The sequence below is a fragment of the Melanostigma gelatinosum genome, assembly GCF_949748355.1.
Source record: "Melanostigma gelatinosum genome assembly, chromosome: 9".
NCBI classification, from domain to species: domain Eukaryota; kingdom Metazoa; phylum Chordata; class Actinopteri; order Perciformes; family Zoarcidae; genus Melanostigma; species Melanostigma gelatinosum.
In genome coordinates this window covers 8,741,343-8,758,522 of record NC_136642.1, presented here as the reverse complement: position 1 = coordinate 8,758,522, position 17,180 = coordinate 8,741,343, and the positions used below count along the sequence as shown (strand labels likewise).

Below are 17,180 nucleotides of genomic sequence, written 5' to 3'. Positions count from 1 at the left end.
CGTGTTGGTATTCAAGTCCTACTATGTCTACAGTATATGAAGCATACTCTATATTTTCTTGTCCAACCCCAGTATATGCATGTCATATGTCATGCATATTCACTTGTCACTCATTTTCTCTCTTTCTCTATCTTGTTGATGTCATTTCTTTCTCCCTTTTTGAATCACTCTCTTTTTTTGTGGAAATCATCTACTGCTGTACCTTTTTTAAATCATGAATCCTCCTCTTCACCCTCATAATTAACACAAATGTCTGTGCACACTGACTGCACATTACTTTCTCCTCTGCTGTCCTTCCCTTTTTGTCTTCCTTTCATTGCTGTTTGGTATCTCCTCTGTCCATTCTGTGGCATCTCTTTGTTTCCTCCTTCCATCCTTTTGTTCTTGTTTTCTCCTCGTCCTTTCTGTGGCCTCTTTTCCTTTTTTTTTTTTTCTTCCCGTCTGTCCTCTCTGTCATTTGTTCCCGCCTCCTTTTTTCTATTCCAATTCATCCTTCCCTCTATTCCGTCCCTACCTCTTCCTCATCCCTCCCTCATCCTCTCGTGACCTTCCCTCCCTACAGTAGGAAAGTGGCGCGTAGTGAGAGTGCCCGCGTGGACCGGCACCCCTCTCGGCGCCGCGGCTCTTCCCGGGCCAAACAGTCTCGCTCCCGTAGTGATGTGGACCTCCAGCCGCCTTCTGCCATGACAACAACACCTGCACCGCTCACCCCCCACCACTTCCATCCGTAAGATGGACTCTTAATGCCTCTCTGGTTGGAGAGGTGCACAGCAGAGACAGACAGGCTGTCAAGCACTGACAGATTAAACAGGATGAGTGCAATACTCACAAAGCTAAATAATTGGGTAATAATGAGAATATTGATGGATCAAACCCACTTGGCTCCGTCCGAACTATTAGGTAGATCACCTTGAAAGGATATTTAAACTTCATTACTTTGAAAGGGCACACGTCCTTCGCCTAAATGAATCAATTGACTGACAGGTTTACTGACTCATTATTCACTGTCGGACGGATCTGTTGACCCGCGCTGTGCGAGTAACAGCCGAGCAGCGCTCTCATTCTCAGTGAAAGGTCAGACATTTAGCTCTTTCAGGGAATGATTATTGAGTTATGTTGAGCATTGGGTAAGTGTTAGGTGCAGGCCATTTGTTAGGGGTGAGTTGACTTGCTGTTAATCGACTGTAAATCCACAACACGGTCAGTTGTACTTTGTCAGGACTCGGAGGGAACGTCTTGAAACAATGAATGATGCCGAGTAAGCCAACGAGAGGTCAAGTTTATTCAAATTCAATCGATTTCTCTGTAGTTTTCCTTGAGCAATCCTTACAATGACTTATTGTGAGGATTGATTAGCTGCTGGCATCATGGAGATCCAGTGGAGTGTGACTTTGTGCACATAAAGCCTGGGAATGGTTTATTAACAAGGCTAGAAGGAGCAAAAATAAGCACTTACAATTTTAGTGTGGATTTAAGTTCATTATTTACAGTTGCATACTCATAATAAGTGCATCATGTGATTGTAACCGTGCAACAGAAAACCAGCATGGCTTTTGTAACTTCCCGTTTAAATCGTAGTTTTACTCTGAAGCACTTTAAGTTGTAGTTGAGAAGCTTCAGTTCACCTGTCATTTTTCAGTGTAAGATATTAAGAGCTAGTCAGTTGGCTGATTTTGCATTATAATCTCACCATACAACAGGAATCACAACAGGACAATGATAGATAGCGTATCTGCCAGATACTTAATAATATCCTGACAGACATCCCTGGTGTGCATTTAGAAATTTAGAAACCAGCCAACAACCTCCACGAGTGCCACTAGAGTGCGTCGCATCACTTCATACAGCCACCTGGGTCACACTTGAATCACGTTGTTTAGCAGTTACAGGTCTAACTTCATGATTATCCTACTTCTTTCCTTTCTCAGCTTTGATGGACCCGTTTTACTTCCTGAGGGGCCCGGCCACTCCCCAACCAGCCCCTCTCCACACCTGGAGGAGATGGAGCCACGCCTCCTGGAGTTTGAGTCGGACCCACCCAACTGGAGGAAGCAGGCACCCCCTGAAGGCCTGTCCAGTCTCAGCAAGAAGGAGACCAAGAGGCAGGAGGTCATCAACGGTGAGGAGATGAGAGATGAAGCAACAGATGAGCAGATAAATGAAGGTTGCAGTCAATGTTCCCTCTAATTTTTCATGTGTCTGGGCATACACACAAGCTCCCTGAGCACACTGAGGACCACTGTGAGCAACATCAGATGTGCACGCTGTGGCCACACACCAGTATCACACCTGTTCAAAACCTTGGATCATAGCAAGTTACATGGCTTATTCAAAGAATCAAATTACAGCAGCAATTTTCACTAGTTTACTTTTAATATAAGTGATTTGACAAACTTTAAAGGAAAAAGACAAAAATCTTGTTCATGAGATGTGTAGTATGTTTTATGTGAGAGTCCTGCTTTGGCCATGGGAAGAGTCCTGCTTTGGCCTGTGTGAGGTCCTGTTGTGGCCTGTGTGAGGGTCCTGTTCTGGAAGAAATGATACATATACACCTTTCAGACATAACATTTTGTTCACATTAAAACATTCACATTTTGCACAATGATGTGTGCTGTAGCTTGTGATACAGTGTAAATTCCTGTAACTCTGTCTGTAAAATATGTAATTACTCAGTTTTTTATTATCATTTCTACTACCCATAAATTATCTAGTAGTAACATCATTTAATGATTAATATCCATAAGTAAAAAATCTTAATAAATGTCACTAGAATATGCACAAATCTGACTTAAATTTTACCTTATTTTTCACGTCTGTCCTTCTCACTTCTCCAATGGTTGTACACTTTGTCCAGGTTGATGGCTTCGTCTGCTTCTTGCTTTGACTTTATGCGCATCAGCTGGTCCAAATGTGCCACTTCAAGACGATTTCTGGATGCTGTTTTGATACGATTCATTAAACTGAATCCTCTTTCACAATCTGCACTGGAAGCTTGAAATGTAGCACAAATATCCACAAGCTGTGAGATCTCCGACAGCCATTCCATCTTAAAAGAACCACATTTCTTTTTCCCAATGGCTTGGTGAGTGGATGTGTCGCTGCCCGTTCGTTTCGCCATGATAAGGGGTTAGCATTTGTGTCTCGTAACTCCGCCGCACTGTTGTTAGCTAGCTAACCTGCACGGCGCGAATGGGCAGGGCAATAGTGTCAATGCTATGATTGGCTGCGTAGCGTAAGTGAACCGAATCGTATCATTGGCTGGACACCTGTCACTCACTGAGTTACGTTGCAAAATAGTACAGAAAACAAAAGTATTATTATTATTATTATTATTGGTTTAATTGATTAGATAAGATTGGGACTAATATTAGATATTAATTAATACGTTTATGTTGAATTTTATTTTATGCGCTGCATAGATTTTCTTGTGCGCTGAGAATGTGCGAGCAGTGCGCGATTGCTCAAGCGCGCAGCTTAGAGGGAACATTGGTTGCAGTGTTGGCGAGCCCTTTTTGAAAATGTTTTTATGATAATTTACTCATTCCATGTCCACTCCCTCTTAGAATTGTTTGCAACTGAGCATGCCCACGTGCGGATGCTCAGTGTCCTTCAGATGATCTTCTCCAAGCCTTTGGAGAGAGAAGAGCTCCTGACCTCCACTGAGTTGTCCACCATCTTTCCCAACCTGGATGAGATCATTGAAATGCACTGTGAGTCTTTGCATCCTCCCAGAGTCAGACGCAGGAACTTTGAAGCTAGTGCTCTCCTTCCACACAACAAGCAAGCCATTATGCAGTGAATCTCAATTTGTATTCCGAGTGTGAAGCTGCTTGTTGTGTGTATTTGTTGCCAGTGATAACGGTAACTGCATGTAAAATCCATCTACTTTAACAGGATGGAACTGGGTCCACAGCCGAGAATAATTTAGAAATCAAAATCTATTTCACCACTCACAAAAAACGATGTTTATTGACTGTTTTGTGAAGGAGAGTTGAGCATAGTATTTTGAAAGTGCATTATTTATTTGTTTGTCTCTGGCTTTGAATGCAGATAACTTCTACGAGAACCTGAAGAAGCTGCGTTTGGATGACAACTTCATAGTCAAATCTATCAGCACCACAGTGCTCAACCGCGTGAGTCATCATAATATTTCTCTTTGTATTATCCTGCCTCTACTTTCTCTCAGTATGTGTGTTGCTTTGGGGAAAACTCCCAACGGATATGTGCTGACAATTCATTTCAACATAACTTGGCAGTAGCTCTGATAAATCGGATTTTGTTGGTTTAACAAATGCTGTAAGCTTTTTATCTGTGAAAGATGTATATAAAATATTTTGCTCTAACTGCTGCACAGTTATATTAGTTGCCAGGCTTTACTCTGTGCCTTTTCTTATCTCTTTCTCCATCTACCCGTCTCTTTATTCCTCTCATTCTTTACTTCTGGTTATCAAGACACTGTCATTATCTGTGTTCCAGTTTGGAGGTACAGAGGGGGAGTGGTTCCAGAAATTGACGGCCCGGTTCTGCAGTCACCAGTCTTGGGCCTTGGACCAGATCAAGAGCAGGCAGAAGAAAGAGCCACGCTTCAACTCCTTCATACTGGTATACACACACACACACACACACACACACACACACACACACACACACACACACACACACACACACACACACACACACACACACGGACAAATTGAATCTTAACGATTTAACGGAAAGACACACGTTGATGCACCCACAGATGCATTGTTAATTCAATAGGTCACGTAACTGGTCCCATATATTCGTTCTGACTCAATCGTTTTAATCCCAGGAGGCAGAGAGTAAGCCCCAATGCCGCAGGCTGCAGCTCAAGGACATCATCCCCATAGAGATGCAGAGACTGACCAAATACCCGTTGCTGCTGGAGAATATTGCAAAGAGCACAGGTGTGTGTGTGTGTGTGTGTGTGTGTGTTCTATGCCTGGTGGTGTCTCACGTTTATGTGGAGGTCAGTATGCCAAGTGTCGACATATTTATGAGACCATATGTTTTTTACTGATGACAGGTGAGTTAATTATGCTATTTATTAAAATGTGAAAATGGATTGACAAAATCCTATATCACATGTTATCTATTTTTGGGGGGGGGATTCTATTGTTAAATTGTTAATACAGCTGTTATTTCAGCAAATTGAATACTTGACCAATCAAGCCGCTTCATTACAGTGATGCAAAAATCACCATAAAATGAACAGAAGTCGGTTTTGCACTGGTCGTTCTGCTCATCAATTTACAGCATTGCCCACAATCGTCTACTACAGCGGTTCCCAAACTTTTTAGGCCGCGCACCCCCTTCTACATCCCGACCGGGTTCGCGCACCCCCCCCCCCTTAAAAAAAAAAAAAAAAAGAAGCAACAGAGCCTTTTAAGCCTTCATAGCCGCATAAGAATCTGACCAATGAGAGAACAGTTTGCTCGCGCGTGGCATTTGTTTACAATATTTAGTCCGCTGTTAAATGTTGCAGTGTGAACACAAACCGAACAAAGGCAACTGCAACATTGTATCATATTAATCCCTGAATCAGAACAAAGCAAACGAACTGAAGGTGTGAAAACGCCCTGAAACACTGCAACAAAGTTTCAATAACTTTCAGTGACACAAGGCGTCACTTTTAAAGAGCAATACGGATCGCGAGGACACACGCACAGGCTCAGAGGCAGATTATCACATTTAATTTACAATTAATGAGCGACTAATGTAGCCAGGATGTCTTCGGACAAAGCATCGATGCGGCGCGACACAGTGTTGTTGGACACCGGGATCATGTCCAACTTTTTTGCTTCTTTCTCCCCAATCATACATTCCACCATCTCTCTGGCAGCTGGCAAGCTCACGTCTTCAGTGATTGTGTGCGGTAGCCCCTTTCTCGCTATTCTGTAACCAGATATGAAGCCCGTAGTGCGTCATTTATAGACCCAACACATGAATGAGACTGCAGTTGTTTTTGGCTGTTTTGTAACTCCTCCAATTTCGATTTAAACAATGTAAGGGGCTTTTGACTTGCACTGGCATGCTTGGTGTTCAGGTGGCGACGTAAATAAGAGCTTCAGACTGTTAGCCAGAACCTCACTGCACACCACGCACTGTGGCTTTGGGGAATCTGCGTTGCCAATCCAAGTGAAGCCCAGACACAGATACTTTTCATCATATTTCCTCTTTTTTTCCCAGTCTGATGCTCACTCTCGTTTCCTCTTTTTCACCTTGACTCCGCGATGGGCCGATGTGCTCCCGATTTGTCTGTGCTGCACCTCTCCGTTCCCCTCGCCTCCGATTCCTCTCTCTCTCTCTGTCCCTCTCCTCTTTTACGACTGATAGCTTCAGATGTCCCACCTGACAGCTTTTAAATTAAAATTACATTTTTTTTAAATATTTAACATTATTACACCATCAGACCGCCATTACACTTTTCCTCTCGCGCACCCCCTAGAGGCAGCTCGCGCACCCCCAGGGGTGCGCGAGCTGAAATTGACAAATAATTACTCACTAATGACTCCATGTCTGGTGTTTATGTATATTGCGCAAGCAGATACTGCGGATTGTGTTTTTTATGACGGCCATATGATAATCTGTTTGTGTAAATGTGAATCTTATTTGGACAGATTGCAGAAGTGTATTATGCTAATGCTTAAAACTACATGTGCCAATCTGTATCAGCACACAGGATGAATGTGGACTTAACTTAAGCACGCCAGCAAAACATTTCAACAATCGAAACTGTCCGTCCCAGATTTTTGTGTACGCTTGTGATGTATGGCTTTTGTTTGGGCTCTGCTGTGAAAACTGCATTTTGCTCAACTCTGTGTTTTCTGTCTCTCCCCAGAGGACCTGACAGAGAAGGAGAGGATCCAGCAGAGCGCAGAGTGCTGCAGAAAGATCCTCAACCATGTCAATGAGGAGGTCAAAGAGATGGAGAACCTATTGGTGAGAAACTTACCATCCATCACTCAACGCACAGTTATGTCATGATTGAGCACCAATTGGAGTCAGGTAAATGCATTTTGAGACCTCTGAAGGTCTCTGCTTGTTAGACTACTATGATCCTGTCTGATACTGTCTGACCCGCTAACCTTTCTCTCTGTTCCCAGACTCTGAAGGACTACCAGCGTAGGCTGGACACATCAGGGCTCAAACCCAGTAATGACCTTTATACAGAATATAAGGTAAGGTTCTTTCAACAAAGTGTTGTGGCACACTGTTGAACTTTACAGATTTTAGTTCTTTGACGTTTTTCTTGCATATTGTTCTCCCGCTGTCGATTCTAGAGCATCGACCTGACTCAGAAGAAGATGCTTTATGAAGGCCCTCTGACCTGGAGAGTCACAAAGGAGAAGGCAATTGGTAAATATCTGCTCGTGTGTGCATTGCATCCATGCAAACTGCCTGAGATTATCAGTGTTCTGCTGCAGAAACGAGAACATTTCACAGACATTTAAAAACAATTCTGAATTCATTCAAATTAAAAAAATGTATCAGGCTCATGCTAATATTTATTATATGTAATTGATAGAATTCACTTAGATTAGCCATTTATGTTTCCAAAAGGCAAAAAACCCACTGTGGTGTATTTTGGGATATTGAGAAAATCATTATCAGATATTTCTATTTTCATTTCCCCTTTTGGAAGTATGTAGATTAAAGGTTGCTGTGAAAGGAAGCCCAGCTGTGGTGTAGGGGATTTTATTTTGACAGCCTATTGGCCCCTTCACTTCCTTTTTTATATTCAGTTAATTTCACCACCTTCAAACCTTAATTCAATTCCGTTCAATTTCATTCCTTTAGATCTGTCTGGGCAATTACATGCAGCCGTGTGACAGTTACACGCACACACAATATATATCAGAAGAAAGAAAAACTATTGTTAATCACAAAACTAAAAACAATCTAAAGTAATGAAGCTGAATAACGAGGAGTAATTGAGAAGTCGGACAGCAGAGAACGTCCCTATCCTACCTGTCTTTCCCACTTCACCGTCCTGCTCCTTCTCCTCCCCGTCTCTCAGAGGTGCAGTGCATGTTGCTTGGGGACCTGCTGGTGCTCCTACAGAAGCAGGACGACAAGATGGTCCTCAAATGCCAGAGCAAGAGCAACATCGCCGTGCAGGAGGGCAAGCAGATGCTGAGCCCCATCATCAAGCTGAAATCTGTCTTCCTACGAGAGGTGGCCACAGGTTAGACGCACAAAACACCACATTAGCTTCACACGCGGTCACTTCCATTGTGAGATCAATTTCATTCGACCTTCCAATTTCTGTTTTTTTTCTGTCAGATCGGAAGGCCTTCTATGTCATTTTTACCTGGGACAGCGGCGCTCAGATCTATGAGCTAGTGGCTCAGTCTCTTGGAGAGAGGAAACTGTAAGTGTTGGAGAGAGAGAAATACACAGATTAATCATGTTTGTTTCATAGGATGAATCATAGGATGAATTGCAATCTGATTTGTGTGTGTTTTTACAGCTGGACCGATGTGATAAAGTCAGCAGTGGATGATCTGAAGAAGAGTGCAGCATCCATGAGGCTGCCTCTTGGAGCTCTCTTCAGTCCCACCACGTATGTGTCAGAGTGTGTGTGTGTGTGTGTGTGTGTTTTACTCATCTGTTGAAAGAGCAAGCCGTATTCATCGGCTGCCAAAGTTCACCCATCGCAAAATATCTCATTTCTTTTGTCATTTTCTCTCCGTCAGGCTGACTGCCCCTTTGAGCCCGACTGAGAATGGGGGTCTGAAAAGCAGCAGTGGTGAGACGGCAGCGCTTTATCAGCTGAACACTTAATAAATAGTACAAATTTGTTATTGTTACACAGTTCTGAAAGCTCCAGCCAAACTTAAGCCTTGTGTCTGTCTGTAGATCGAGATAAAGACAGCTTGACCGATGACAAGTGTTCAGACCCCAGGCACAGGCTGATTGATTTCCTGTCAGACAAAGGCTTCGACTTGATAGGCCACTCCAACAGCGATCAGGAGAATGTGGCCAACAGTGCTTTGGACGAAGGTGAATGATGATGCTTCTATAGATGATTTTTGTATAACAGTCTTTCCTTTCTTTCACAGGAGCTTGCCTGTCTGTCTAATGAAACCACTGAATGTGTCTCCTATGTTAGTCATGTCTCTGAAGAGGCTGTTGGTCGGCAGCATCAGTCTAACGGAAGACTCGCAGCCTGATGGAGAAAACGGGGAGGAGCATTCGGAGAGGCCCAGTCGAGAAATGGAAAGCTGTCAATCGACAGGTAGGCTTATGTGGAAAGTAAAAAAAAAAGTCAAAGTTAGTGAAAAATTCCAGTTTTATAGGGGTAGTATTACAGACTTTTTGATGGCCGATAGCAGTGACTTCCTGAAATGAACCGTAAAGTTTAAGGTACCAGGCACTGCTCGCGACTAAGAAGTGTCGTTTTTTTGGACGGATAAAAAAAAATGTCTTTCCTCTATCCATTACAAACAACAAAATTCAGAATTTAAAATAAACTGCATCATTTTTACATTTAAAGAGTTTCCTAAACATGAATATTGCACTTATACATTCCCCAAAATAATGAGTTGGTGTAAAGGATTTTGAGACTCATTTTACGATAACTATAACTAGGTTACATTGTGACAATGAAGCTTTAAAATCCCCGGTTTTACTGATCAGAATGACCAAACCAAACTGACTCATGACACGTCTAAACTGAGTCTCTCTGCCTGCAGAAGAAAGCCAGACCATAGACAAGGGAGCGGAGGAGGAGAACGACAACTCTTGTGAAAAAGAAGGTGCCGGGATGAAGGGGGAGGAGGAGAGGAGCATCAGTGCGCCCCTGGTGCTGTCCCAGGAGAGGATGGAGGAAGTGTGCAGGAGGCTCCACAGTCTGGAGGAACAACTAAAGAGACTACAGGTGAGGGGAGGTGAACACAGAGAGGAAGGGAGAGGGAGAGAAAACAAAGCTGGGAGCAGGTCGTATGACGGGCAGATAAAGATAAGAGACATAACAAAAGATGGGAGCCGACTGGAAAGAGGCACACACTGTTGGGCATCAAGGATTTCACTGAGGATAACTTAAGTAAGGAGCGAGCTGTGGTATACTTTGGACAAATAGGGCCAAAATGGCACAAAAGAGAAACTAGAGAATAGAAAACCATTTAACCACTGCTGTTATTGCTTGGCTGAAAATTGCCTTGTGAAATTGGACTTCTCTGAAAATGGCTATTATGTCCAGCGCTTGCGATGGGATGTGTCAGAATTGCAGCGAGGGAGACGAAGAGAAGATGTTAAGAGGAGGAGGCGGAGGAGGCTGAAGTGGCTGCGTGTGCATGAGGGGGTGTGGATGCGAGTGTCTCTCTTCAGTTCCTAAGGTGATATTGATTTTGTGTGTCGCAGACTGTAGAGGAGGAGCACCACAGGCTGCAGGAGGCCCTTTCCAAGTTCTCACTGGAGGGGGGCAACTTCCATTGAGACGCCATCACGCCACCTGCTGGCCACTAGGTGAGAACGCTCAACTATATAAAGTTTTATAATTATATTTAAAGGGCTCTAGTATGATTTAAGAATCATCATCAAGGGCATAGGTTCAGAAGTGGAGAGACACCAGATGTTTCTCAACAACAGGTGTGCTACATCCTGCAATAATAATCATGATAATAAATAATCATGACAATAAACTTTATTCCTGAAGCCCTTTTCAAGACAGAGTTACAAAGTTATTTAACTGGGAAAATCAAGTTAAAACAATTCATCACTGCAAATAAGATGAAATCAGACCACCAAAAGTACAGAGAATTAAATACAATACCCAACAATGAAATAGAATGGATGTGACTTGGATTTTGATATCAAAGATGTTTAAAAGGAGCTGTTGTTTGAATAGCGGAGACTTTGCTAATAAAATAAACGTTTTTACACTCTATTATGAATGTAATGCAAATAAATAAGCTTATAACTTTACATGCTGTTATCTGACATTCAAACTTGTCTTTTCTTCTGTTTAGATTTTTACTGGTGCTAGTTTGGAGTGCAAGAGTGACTTTCAGAAGCTTCCCTGGAAATTCCTCATAAAGTCATACCTGGACCCTGTTGCTGCATTAGGGGCCTTTATGCTCAGTGCAGTGGTCCAGTGATGTCACATGGGAGGGTGTGTGCATGTGTATGTGTGTCTGTCTGTTTGTTTGTGTGTGCATGCTTGGTAGAGAGGTATACAAAAAAAAACCCCAGGACATCCTACTTTTGAGTGGGGGATTGTTTTTTCAGCGAGGTGCCAAAAAAAACAGAAGCAATATTTTTCTGTGAGAGAAATGCTGCCTCATGAAATGTAGTGATTGCGATCTGCTGTAACACACATACGCACACCAGAGACATGAACGCTACCAAATAATTGACATTATTAGCAGATGTGCAGTAAAGGAGAAATCCTATACCTTTGCCCGCCAGGTTAGCTATAACCAGGTGGACCAATGTAGCGTTTAAAGATGTATTGAAATACTACTGCTGATATATAGTGTTATTTCTAGTCTATGCCAAAGTACCACAGAGATGCACTTTTTTTTCTGAACAAACTAAGATGAAATCACACTGTTTTTGCAAAATGTATTTACTCTCTATTCAGTACAGCTCTTGAACAGTTGTGCTTCATATATGCAGACCTCATTGTTGAGAGGATTGCATGCAAGAAAGTGTGTGTATGTGTGTTACAAAGTTTTTAATTAAGGAGGTGCTTGTTTGGAGGGTTCTTACTGTTATTAGGTCACACAGAAACATTTATAAATAGCGTCGCTATAGGTAATCATGCTGTTAATAATGGTGTATTTACCGCCTTTATTTATTCCTCCTAGTTCTGATGGGTCAGTGAGTTGCCTTGGTGAAAGTGTTACAGCACTGGGCCCAAAAAATAAATAAATGGCAGAGCTATGTGTTCGAGAAAAGACAAAATATAAGAAGGCAAACCCAGAATGTGCAACGAAGATCGAGGTAGAGAGAGAAGACGAAAGCTGAAGGGGCGGGGAGTGAGTTTAGAGGTTGCTTTGGTTTATTTGAAGCCGGCTTGAAACCAATGGGTCATGAGACGATGTGTAGAAAACATGAGATTAGGATTTAGCTCACTGTACTGAAAACTGCACACACACACTGAGAGCCCAGTGCCACAGAAGTGTTCACAAAGGTCATTCGGTGCCAGCAACATTTTTTTGCAGCGTCACCTTTCCCCAGATTGAAAACACAGACTTAAGACTTATGAATTGTATTATATAACGATAGTTTCACATGTTATTAGCAAAAGATTCTATTCTTCCCCGGTAGCAACTTTTGTATCAAAACTGAGCTCTGTCTTTGTATTTTATTCAGCAGTTGATTGTAATTCTAATTATGATGATGTAATTTCAGAACCAAAGACATAAAGCACCGTTGGAGCCTCATGCGAGCTGTAGTTCTCTTAGTGACATCTGTGTAGTAGCAGGACATCTAATGCAGGAGGGATCTCTCAGTAGCGCAGCCTGCTGCTGCTTTTCCTCTCCTCAAACACCAACATGTGGCAACTTAAGTGAAGGGATTTCAAAAGCACATAGAAGATTGAAGCATCGGTTGCGAATAAAAAAACACCTGTTTTTTAAAAATAAATGTAGATACTGAGATGAAGAATGTTAGACTGCCCTAGCCTTATTACCAAACCAAACCCAAACGGTTGAGCTTTGATATCTTGCATACACTTCAGAATAATGAGACGGTTGTGTTAATAAGTGTGAGTGTAGGCCGGTGTGACTGCTACAAGCTGGACAGAGGACGGTTATTAAACCCATGATTGGACGTCTTCCAGCTGCAAAGAAAAAGGCAACAAGACCGTGAATCCAGATGAGGATACAAAGGAAACGTTGAAGGCTTGCAGGAAGGGAAACTGCGGTCTCAGTCCAGCGTCGCTCTCGCCCAACACTCATGATCACTTCCTGATATGCATTCTCACCCGTTGTTGCCACAACAACAACCCCCCCCCCCCCCCCCCATTGACCCCACTGAACCTCAGTGTGAACTTGTGCAAATGTTTGTGCCTGTTCGTCAGTTGGTGTTTGAACATTGCTACCTTATCTCCACATGTTTTCCTCTTGTAAAATGTACATAGATGTTTAGCTTGAAGGAAAAAAAAAAATGTAAAGAACACATAAATTGAAATCTTCTTTTATTGAGCTTATTAGCTACATACACCTCTTGATAACACCCTCACTTGTGATAGCATGATCACCTTTTCCTACTGCACAGTTTTACCATATGTTGTGTATTTCATTTGATTTTGTTAAACGGGTCGGGGAGGGTGTTTTTTTTTTTTACTATTTGTCTATTCTAAAACAAACGTTGTAATTATGTACTATGCATTTGGCCGTAACGGTGAGAGAGACAGGACTTGTCTGTAACTTGTCTATGCATGAATGAATTTAACAATTATGCAAACATTGTGACGATGATTCTTTTTTTTTCTTTTTTTTAGCGTTCAACCAGAGATTTTTACTTGTCAAACTGCGGTGATCAGCTGGCGAAAGCCAGTTAACATCAGCTTCCAGTGACGCCTTCACTTACTGGCTGAGCGACTGCTACAGGCACCTCTTGCTCTCTCTCCGCCGGATGCTTTTCCTCATGCATTCTATATACAAATACCCAAATGTATAGAAAATGTATTTATAGAGCGGTGCCTTGTTCCAACGATCACGTTGTTTTCTTGTTGTGGGCTATTTTTTCAATGGAGGACTGAAATCGACCTCTGAGAGTGAGAGACGTAGACAAAATGACGAATAACGGCTGAGAGATCATCCCAGGATTCAGTTGTGTACAATACAGCAATAGATTTTGAGCCCTCCACCAACTCAGCCAGACAGGGCCCTGTATAGAAAAGACACTGCTCCTTGTCATACAGGCGCCTGCCATCATGTCTATAAACAATGAATATGCAAGAACTATACTGTGTATTTGGGTTTTGATTCTTTTATCAACTAAGAGGCTCTTTAATGATGTATACTTAAGGAAAATTGTGGTACGTTCTGTTTTTTAAATTTTTTTTAATAAATTGGGGTAATGAATTCCTGTTTTGTCATTCTATATAGTTATGAGCCAATACTATACCTATGTAAGAATAACTCTTGAGCTAAAGATTTGGGGCTCAAAGTTAATATATCTGTGAAATGTCTGTTGGTTCTCATATTTTTTTAAGAAGAAATTCACATATCTATTTTCTGCATTATGCAAATGTGGGACAGTCTAAGATCAGTCGAGCATAAATCCCGACTGAGAAAAACAAGACAGCAGTGTGTTGGCACAATATAGCAGCTAAAGCTGGGATCGGTGGTGTTTAACAATTTTTCCTGCAGTAATTCAGTAAATTGTTTGATCTTATATCAAACATCTGTAAAAGCGATGGGGAGAATTACAAACTTTCTGCTCTGCAGCTTTGTCGGTGAGTCGGATCAATTTATTTTAAGACACAATTTAAATTGAAATACTGTATAGATAACAGTTTGTATTTGTGTAGACACAATTATCTTTTAGCTTTTTTGGAAAATAGGCATATCTGTATATTCAAGCTAGTATAAGTATATTATGCACTCTTTATAACTTTGTTTTCACATTTAGCCCTTCTGCTTCAGTGAACCACATCTCCTGTCAAAGCAGATGTCCGTGCTATCAGGATGCATGTTTGCTCTTTTAGTTTTGGTTCATTATGCTGTAGATTTCCAGATCATTTCAACAATTTTTGTTACTCGACCTTTAAGACCTTATATGCCCATTGGTGGACATACAGGTTATGGATTGTGATATATGCAAACATTATTAAATGATTTGACAAATGTTTGGTAACAATCAAACAATGGACAAATGTATAATAAATACTCAAAACAATATAATGTAATCGCTGCTTCGTCCACAGTGGGTATTGCTCAAACTACGGTGGTTTTAGAGGCGGACAGGCCCTTTCTACAGGTGCAGGTCAAACACGCAGCTGAACTGCAATGCTGCTACACCAGTGAGAATTCAGTGGAAGTCCATTGGATCAAACAAGATGGCAACACAACCCTGAGTACACGTTCTCCGAGACATGCTGTGGAGCTTTCGCAACGTGTGACTAACGGAAGCATTACAGTCTCTGGCAGACTGTGTGGCAACCTGACCTTCAACCCAGTCGAGCTGATTGACACTGGGTTCTACCAGTGTTCGCTGAAAGGCAATGACTTCAACCGCGTCTCACATGGCACCTACCTGCAGGTCTACCGTGAGTGTTCATGAGTGTGATGGAGTCAATCGAGCTCTTAGCACTGCTAATGCGTCCTAAGCCATAAATCCTGTTAACGTTAGTCTGTCCGAGAGCTGTGTGAGTGGCAGCATCCTTGCATATTGCAGCTTGGTTAATCTTTACATAATCAGGGTGCAATCATTACAGTCTGCTGCCCGGCCATTTACTTAAAATAGTAAGAATAGATCAAGTTGCAGTCAAGCTAATGTGTAGAGCCATTAATCAAACTGAAATTCCAGTTTTGCATCATGATCTTATCAAACACAGATGGCAGATGTGGAGATGTGAAACAACCACAACTCCTCTGGGTATTCTGCACATAACTTTACGAGAACCCATACTTATCAGAACCATTAATTGAATTAATAAATGCATTCACTTTATATATTAGACTGTGTTTGTTAAATAGTACAGTTGTGCTATATAACAACAATCCAGTGTAATAAATCTCTAAATAAGTCTGTTAAGTCATGCTTTAGTTTGCCTGATTGTTTTTTTATACACTCCATCTTCTTTTAATATTGCACTTGATACAAAAACACAGAAGCACTTGTTTCATTTATTTCACCTCTGAACCCGGTCTGTATGCCCAGAGCCAATGAAGAAGACATTAAACCTCAGCGAGAGCACCAAAAACCGGATCCTGACAGCTGAGGGAGTCTTACTGCTACTGTGTGCGCTTATGCCTTCGGTCACCCTTCTCTGGAAGGTATTATGACTCACTGTACATTAACACGACCACTCACTTGTAGCATTAATGTTAAAACAATGGTTTATTTCCAAAATGTCTCAATAATGGTGTTGCCATCATGTCAACACACCGGAATGTGTTGCAGTTTGTAAGACGGCGCTGCTTTGACTGCTCCTACAAAGTGCAGCTATAAGTTTCTCAAATGGATATTTTTCATTGTGTTTCTAAGTTGTTCTCGTTGGGAAAATTGCACAATGCCACAGCTTTGCCAACTTCTGTTTTCCCCTCACAGTCAAAGAGACTAAATGAACTGGAGAAGAAGAAAGCGAAGAAGGAAGAGGAAAACATTTATCAGGTAAATGAGTCAGATCCTGATTCCATGAGTCAGGCACGTGAGAAACACTTGTGAAAGTCACATTGCTGAAAGCAGGAACAAAGATATCAATAAACATGTTCGCTTACTTATCAATTTAACATGACTATGTTTCATTGATTGTTGAGCGTTTACTTGATATCCATCTTTCCTTATCTAATACGCCAGGGGCTAAATCTGGACGATTGTTCGTCCGCATATGATCGGATTGAACGCTCTCAGGCACATGGCCAGTACCAGGATGTGGGCAACATTAAAGACGAAGAGGAGCAGGTCCAGCTGGAGAAACCCTGAAGAAAAGGGCAAAGTTAGAGAAAGGGAAGGAAGAGTGTTGAGTCTATTTTTACGGTGTTGAAGTTTAACTGTGTGATATCCGAATAATACAGGTTCACTCTTTACAACACTGATTTGGAGTTTTGTACAAAGCTTTCCGTTTACAGTTTTAGCATCTGGCAGAAAGAAAATAACAATGAATCTTCAATTGCGTGACAATCGAATTTGTGGAGCTGGTGGTGAAATTGTTTTGTTAGCAGCTTTCAGCTTTTGTTTATTAAAATAATCTCTTATATATAATGCATTGGATCTTACTGAATGATTTCTCAATGTAAATTGCTGTGAGTGCGCTAATAATAAAGTTGTGTAAAAAAAGAAATCCTTGTGATTATTTAAAAGGCCTACATTGTCTACAAACATAATTCCCCTTTAATCTTTTTTGAATGGGCTCTCTTCGGATAATAAACCAAATTGTACGGGGCGGGACAGTCATCGATTTGTTTTTAGCGCGTCGTGATTGGCTACTGGAAGGCGGACGCAGTCATCCATTGGCTACCATTTCGGCGTGGGCGGGG

General features: G+C 41.8%; 2 protein-coding genes across 8 annotated transcripts in view; both read left to right on the top strand.

Moving 5' to 3' along the window:
• Positions 1–14,054, top strand: part of arhgef1 (Rho guanine nucleotide exchange factor (GEF) 1) — a 38,948-nt gene extending 24,894 nt beyond the window's left edge. For 4 of the 5 annotated variants that reach the window (XM_079275367.1, XM_079275369.1, XM_079275368.1 and 1 more), the window contains 18 exons: positions 563–727; positions 1,929–2,119; positions 3,564–3,710; positions 4,051–4,133; positions 4,477–4,602; positions 4,814–4,928; positions 6,863–6,963; positions 7,128–7,202; positions 7,305–7,380; positions 8,042–8,209; positions 8,308–8,395; positions 8,495–8,587; positions 8,721–8,773; positions 8,884–9,027; positions 9,137–9,262; positions 9,720–9,904; positions 10,387–10,491; positions 10,995–14,054. In XM_079275367.1, coding sequence (XP_079131493.1) covers positions 563–727; positions 1,929–2,119; positions 3,564–3,710; positions 4,051–4,133; positions 4,477–4,602; positions 4,814–4,928; positions 6,863–6,963; positions 7,128–7,202; positions 7,305–7,380; positions 8,042–8,209; positions 8,308–8,395; positions 8,495–8,587; positions 8,721–8,773; positions 8,884–9,027; positions 9,137–9,262; positions 9,720–9,904; positions 10,387–10,461 — 2,011 coding nt within the window. In that variant the 3' untranslated portion in view covers positions 10,462–10,491; positions 10,995–14,054. The remainder of the gene's footprint in view (positions 1–562; positions 728–1,928; positions 2,120–3,563; positions 3,711–4,050; positions 4,134–4,476; positions 4,603–4,813; positions 4,929–6,862; positions 6,964–7,127; positions 7,203–7,304; positions 7,381–8,041; positions 8,210–8,307; positions 8,396–8,494; positions 8,588–8,720; positions 8,774–8,883; positions 9,028–9,136; positions 9,263–9,719; positions 9,905–10,386; positions 10,492–10,994) is intronic. The other variant, XM_079275370.1, reaches the window with a different exon arrangement.
• Positions 14,055–14,330: 276 nt separating this feature from the next.
• On the top strand, positions 14,331–16,817 carry cd79a (CD79a molecule, immunoglobulin-associated alpha). 3 transcript variants are annotated; one of them, XM_079275498.1, is made up of 5 exons: positions 14,331–14,434; positions 14,906–15,247; positions 15,862–15,977; positions 16,252–16,314; positions 16,501–16,817. In XM_079275498.1, exons 1-5 carry the CDS (start codon positions 14,395–14,397, stop codon positions 16,624–16,626), a joined length of 687 nt encoding a protein of 228 aa, XP_079131624.1. In that variant the 5' UTR covers positions 14,331–14,394; the 3' UTR covers positions 16,627–16,817. The 3 variants fall into 3 exon arrangements, with proteins under 3 accessions (XP_079131624.1, XP_079131625.1, XP_079131623.1); XM_079275499.1 differs by having other exon boundaries at positions 14,334–14,434; positions 14,936–15,247; XM_079275497.1 differs by having other exon boundaries at positions 14,357–15,247.
• The last annotated feature ends 363 nt before the right edge of the window (positions 16,818–17,180 follow it).

What these genes read in the sequence shown, in the direction of transcription:
- cd79a (XM_079275497.1), top strand. Translation starts at nt 14,854, where the DNA reads ATGTATAATAAATACTCAAAACAATATAATGTAATCGCTGCTTCGTCC. An exon ending in CACCTACCTGCAGGTCTACC is followed by an intron (nt 15,248 to 15,861) that starts GTGAGTGTTCAT and finishes CTGTATGCCCAG; the next exon opens with AGCCAATGAAGAAGACATTA. An exon ending in CGGTCACCCTTCTCTGGAAG is followed by an intron (nt 15,978 to 16,251) that starts GTATTATGACTC and finishes TTCCCCTCACAG; the next exon opens with TCAAAGAGACTAAATGAACT.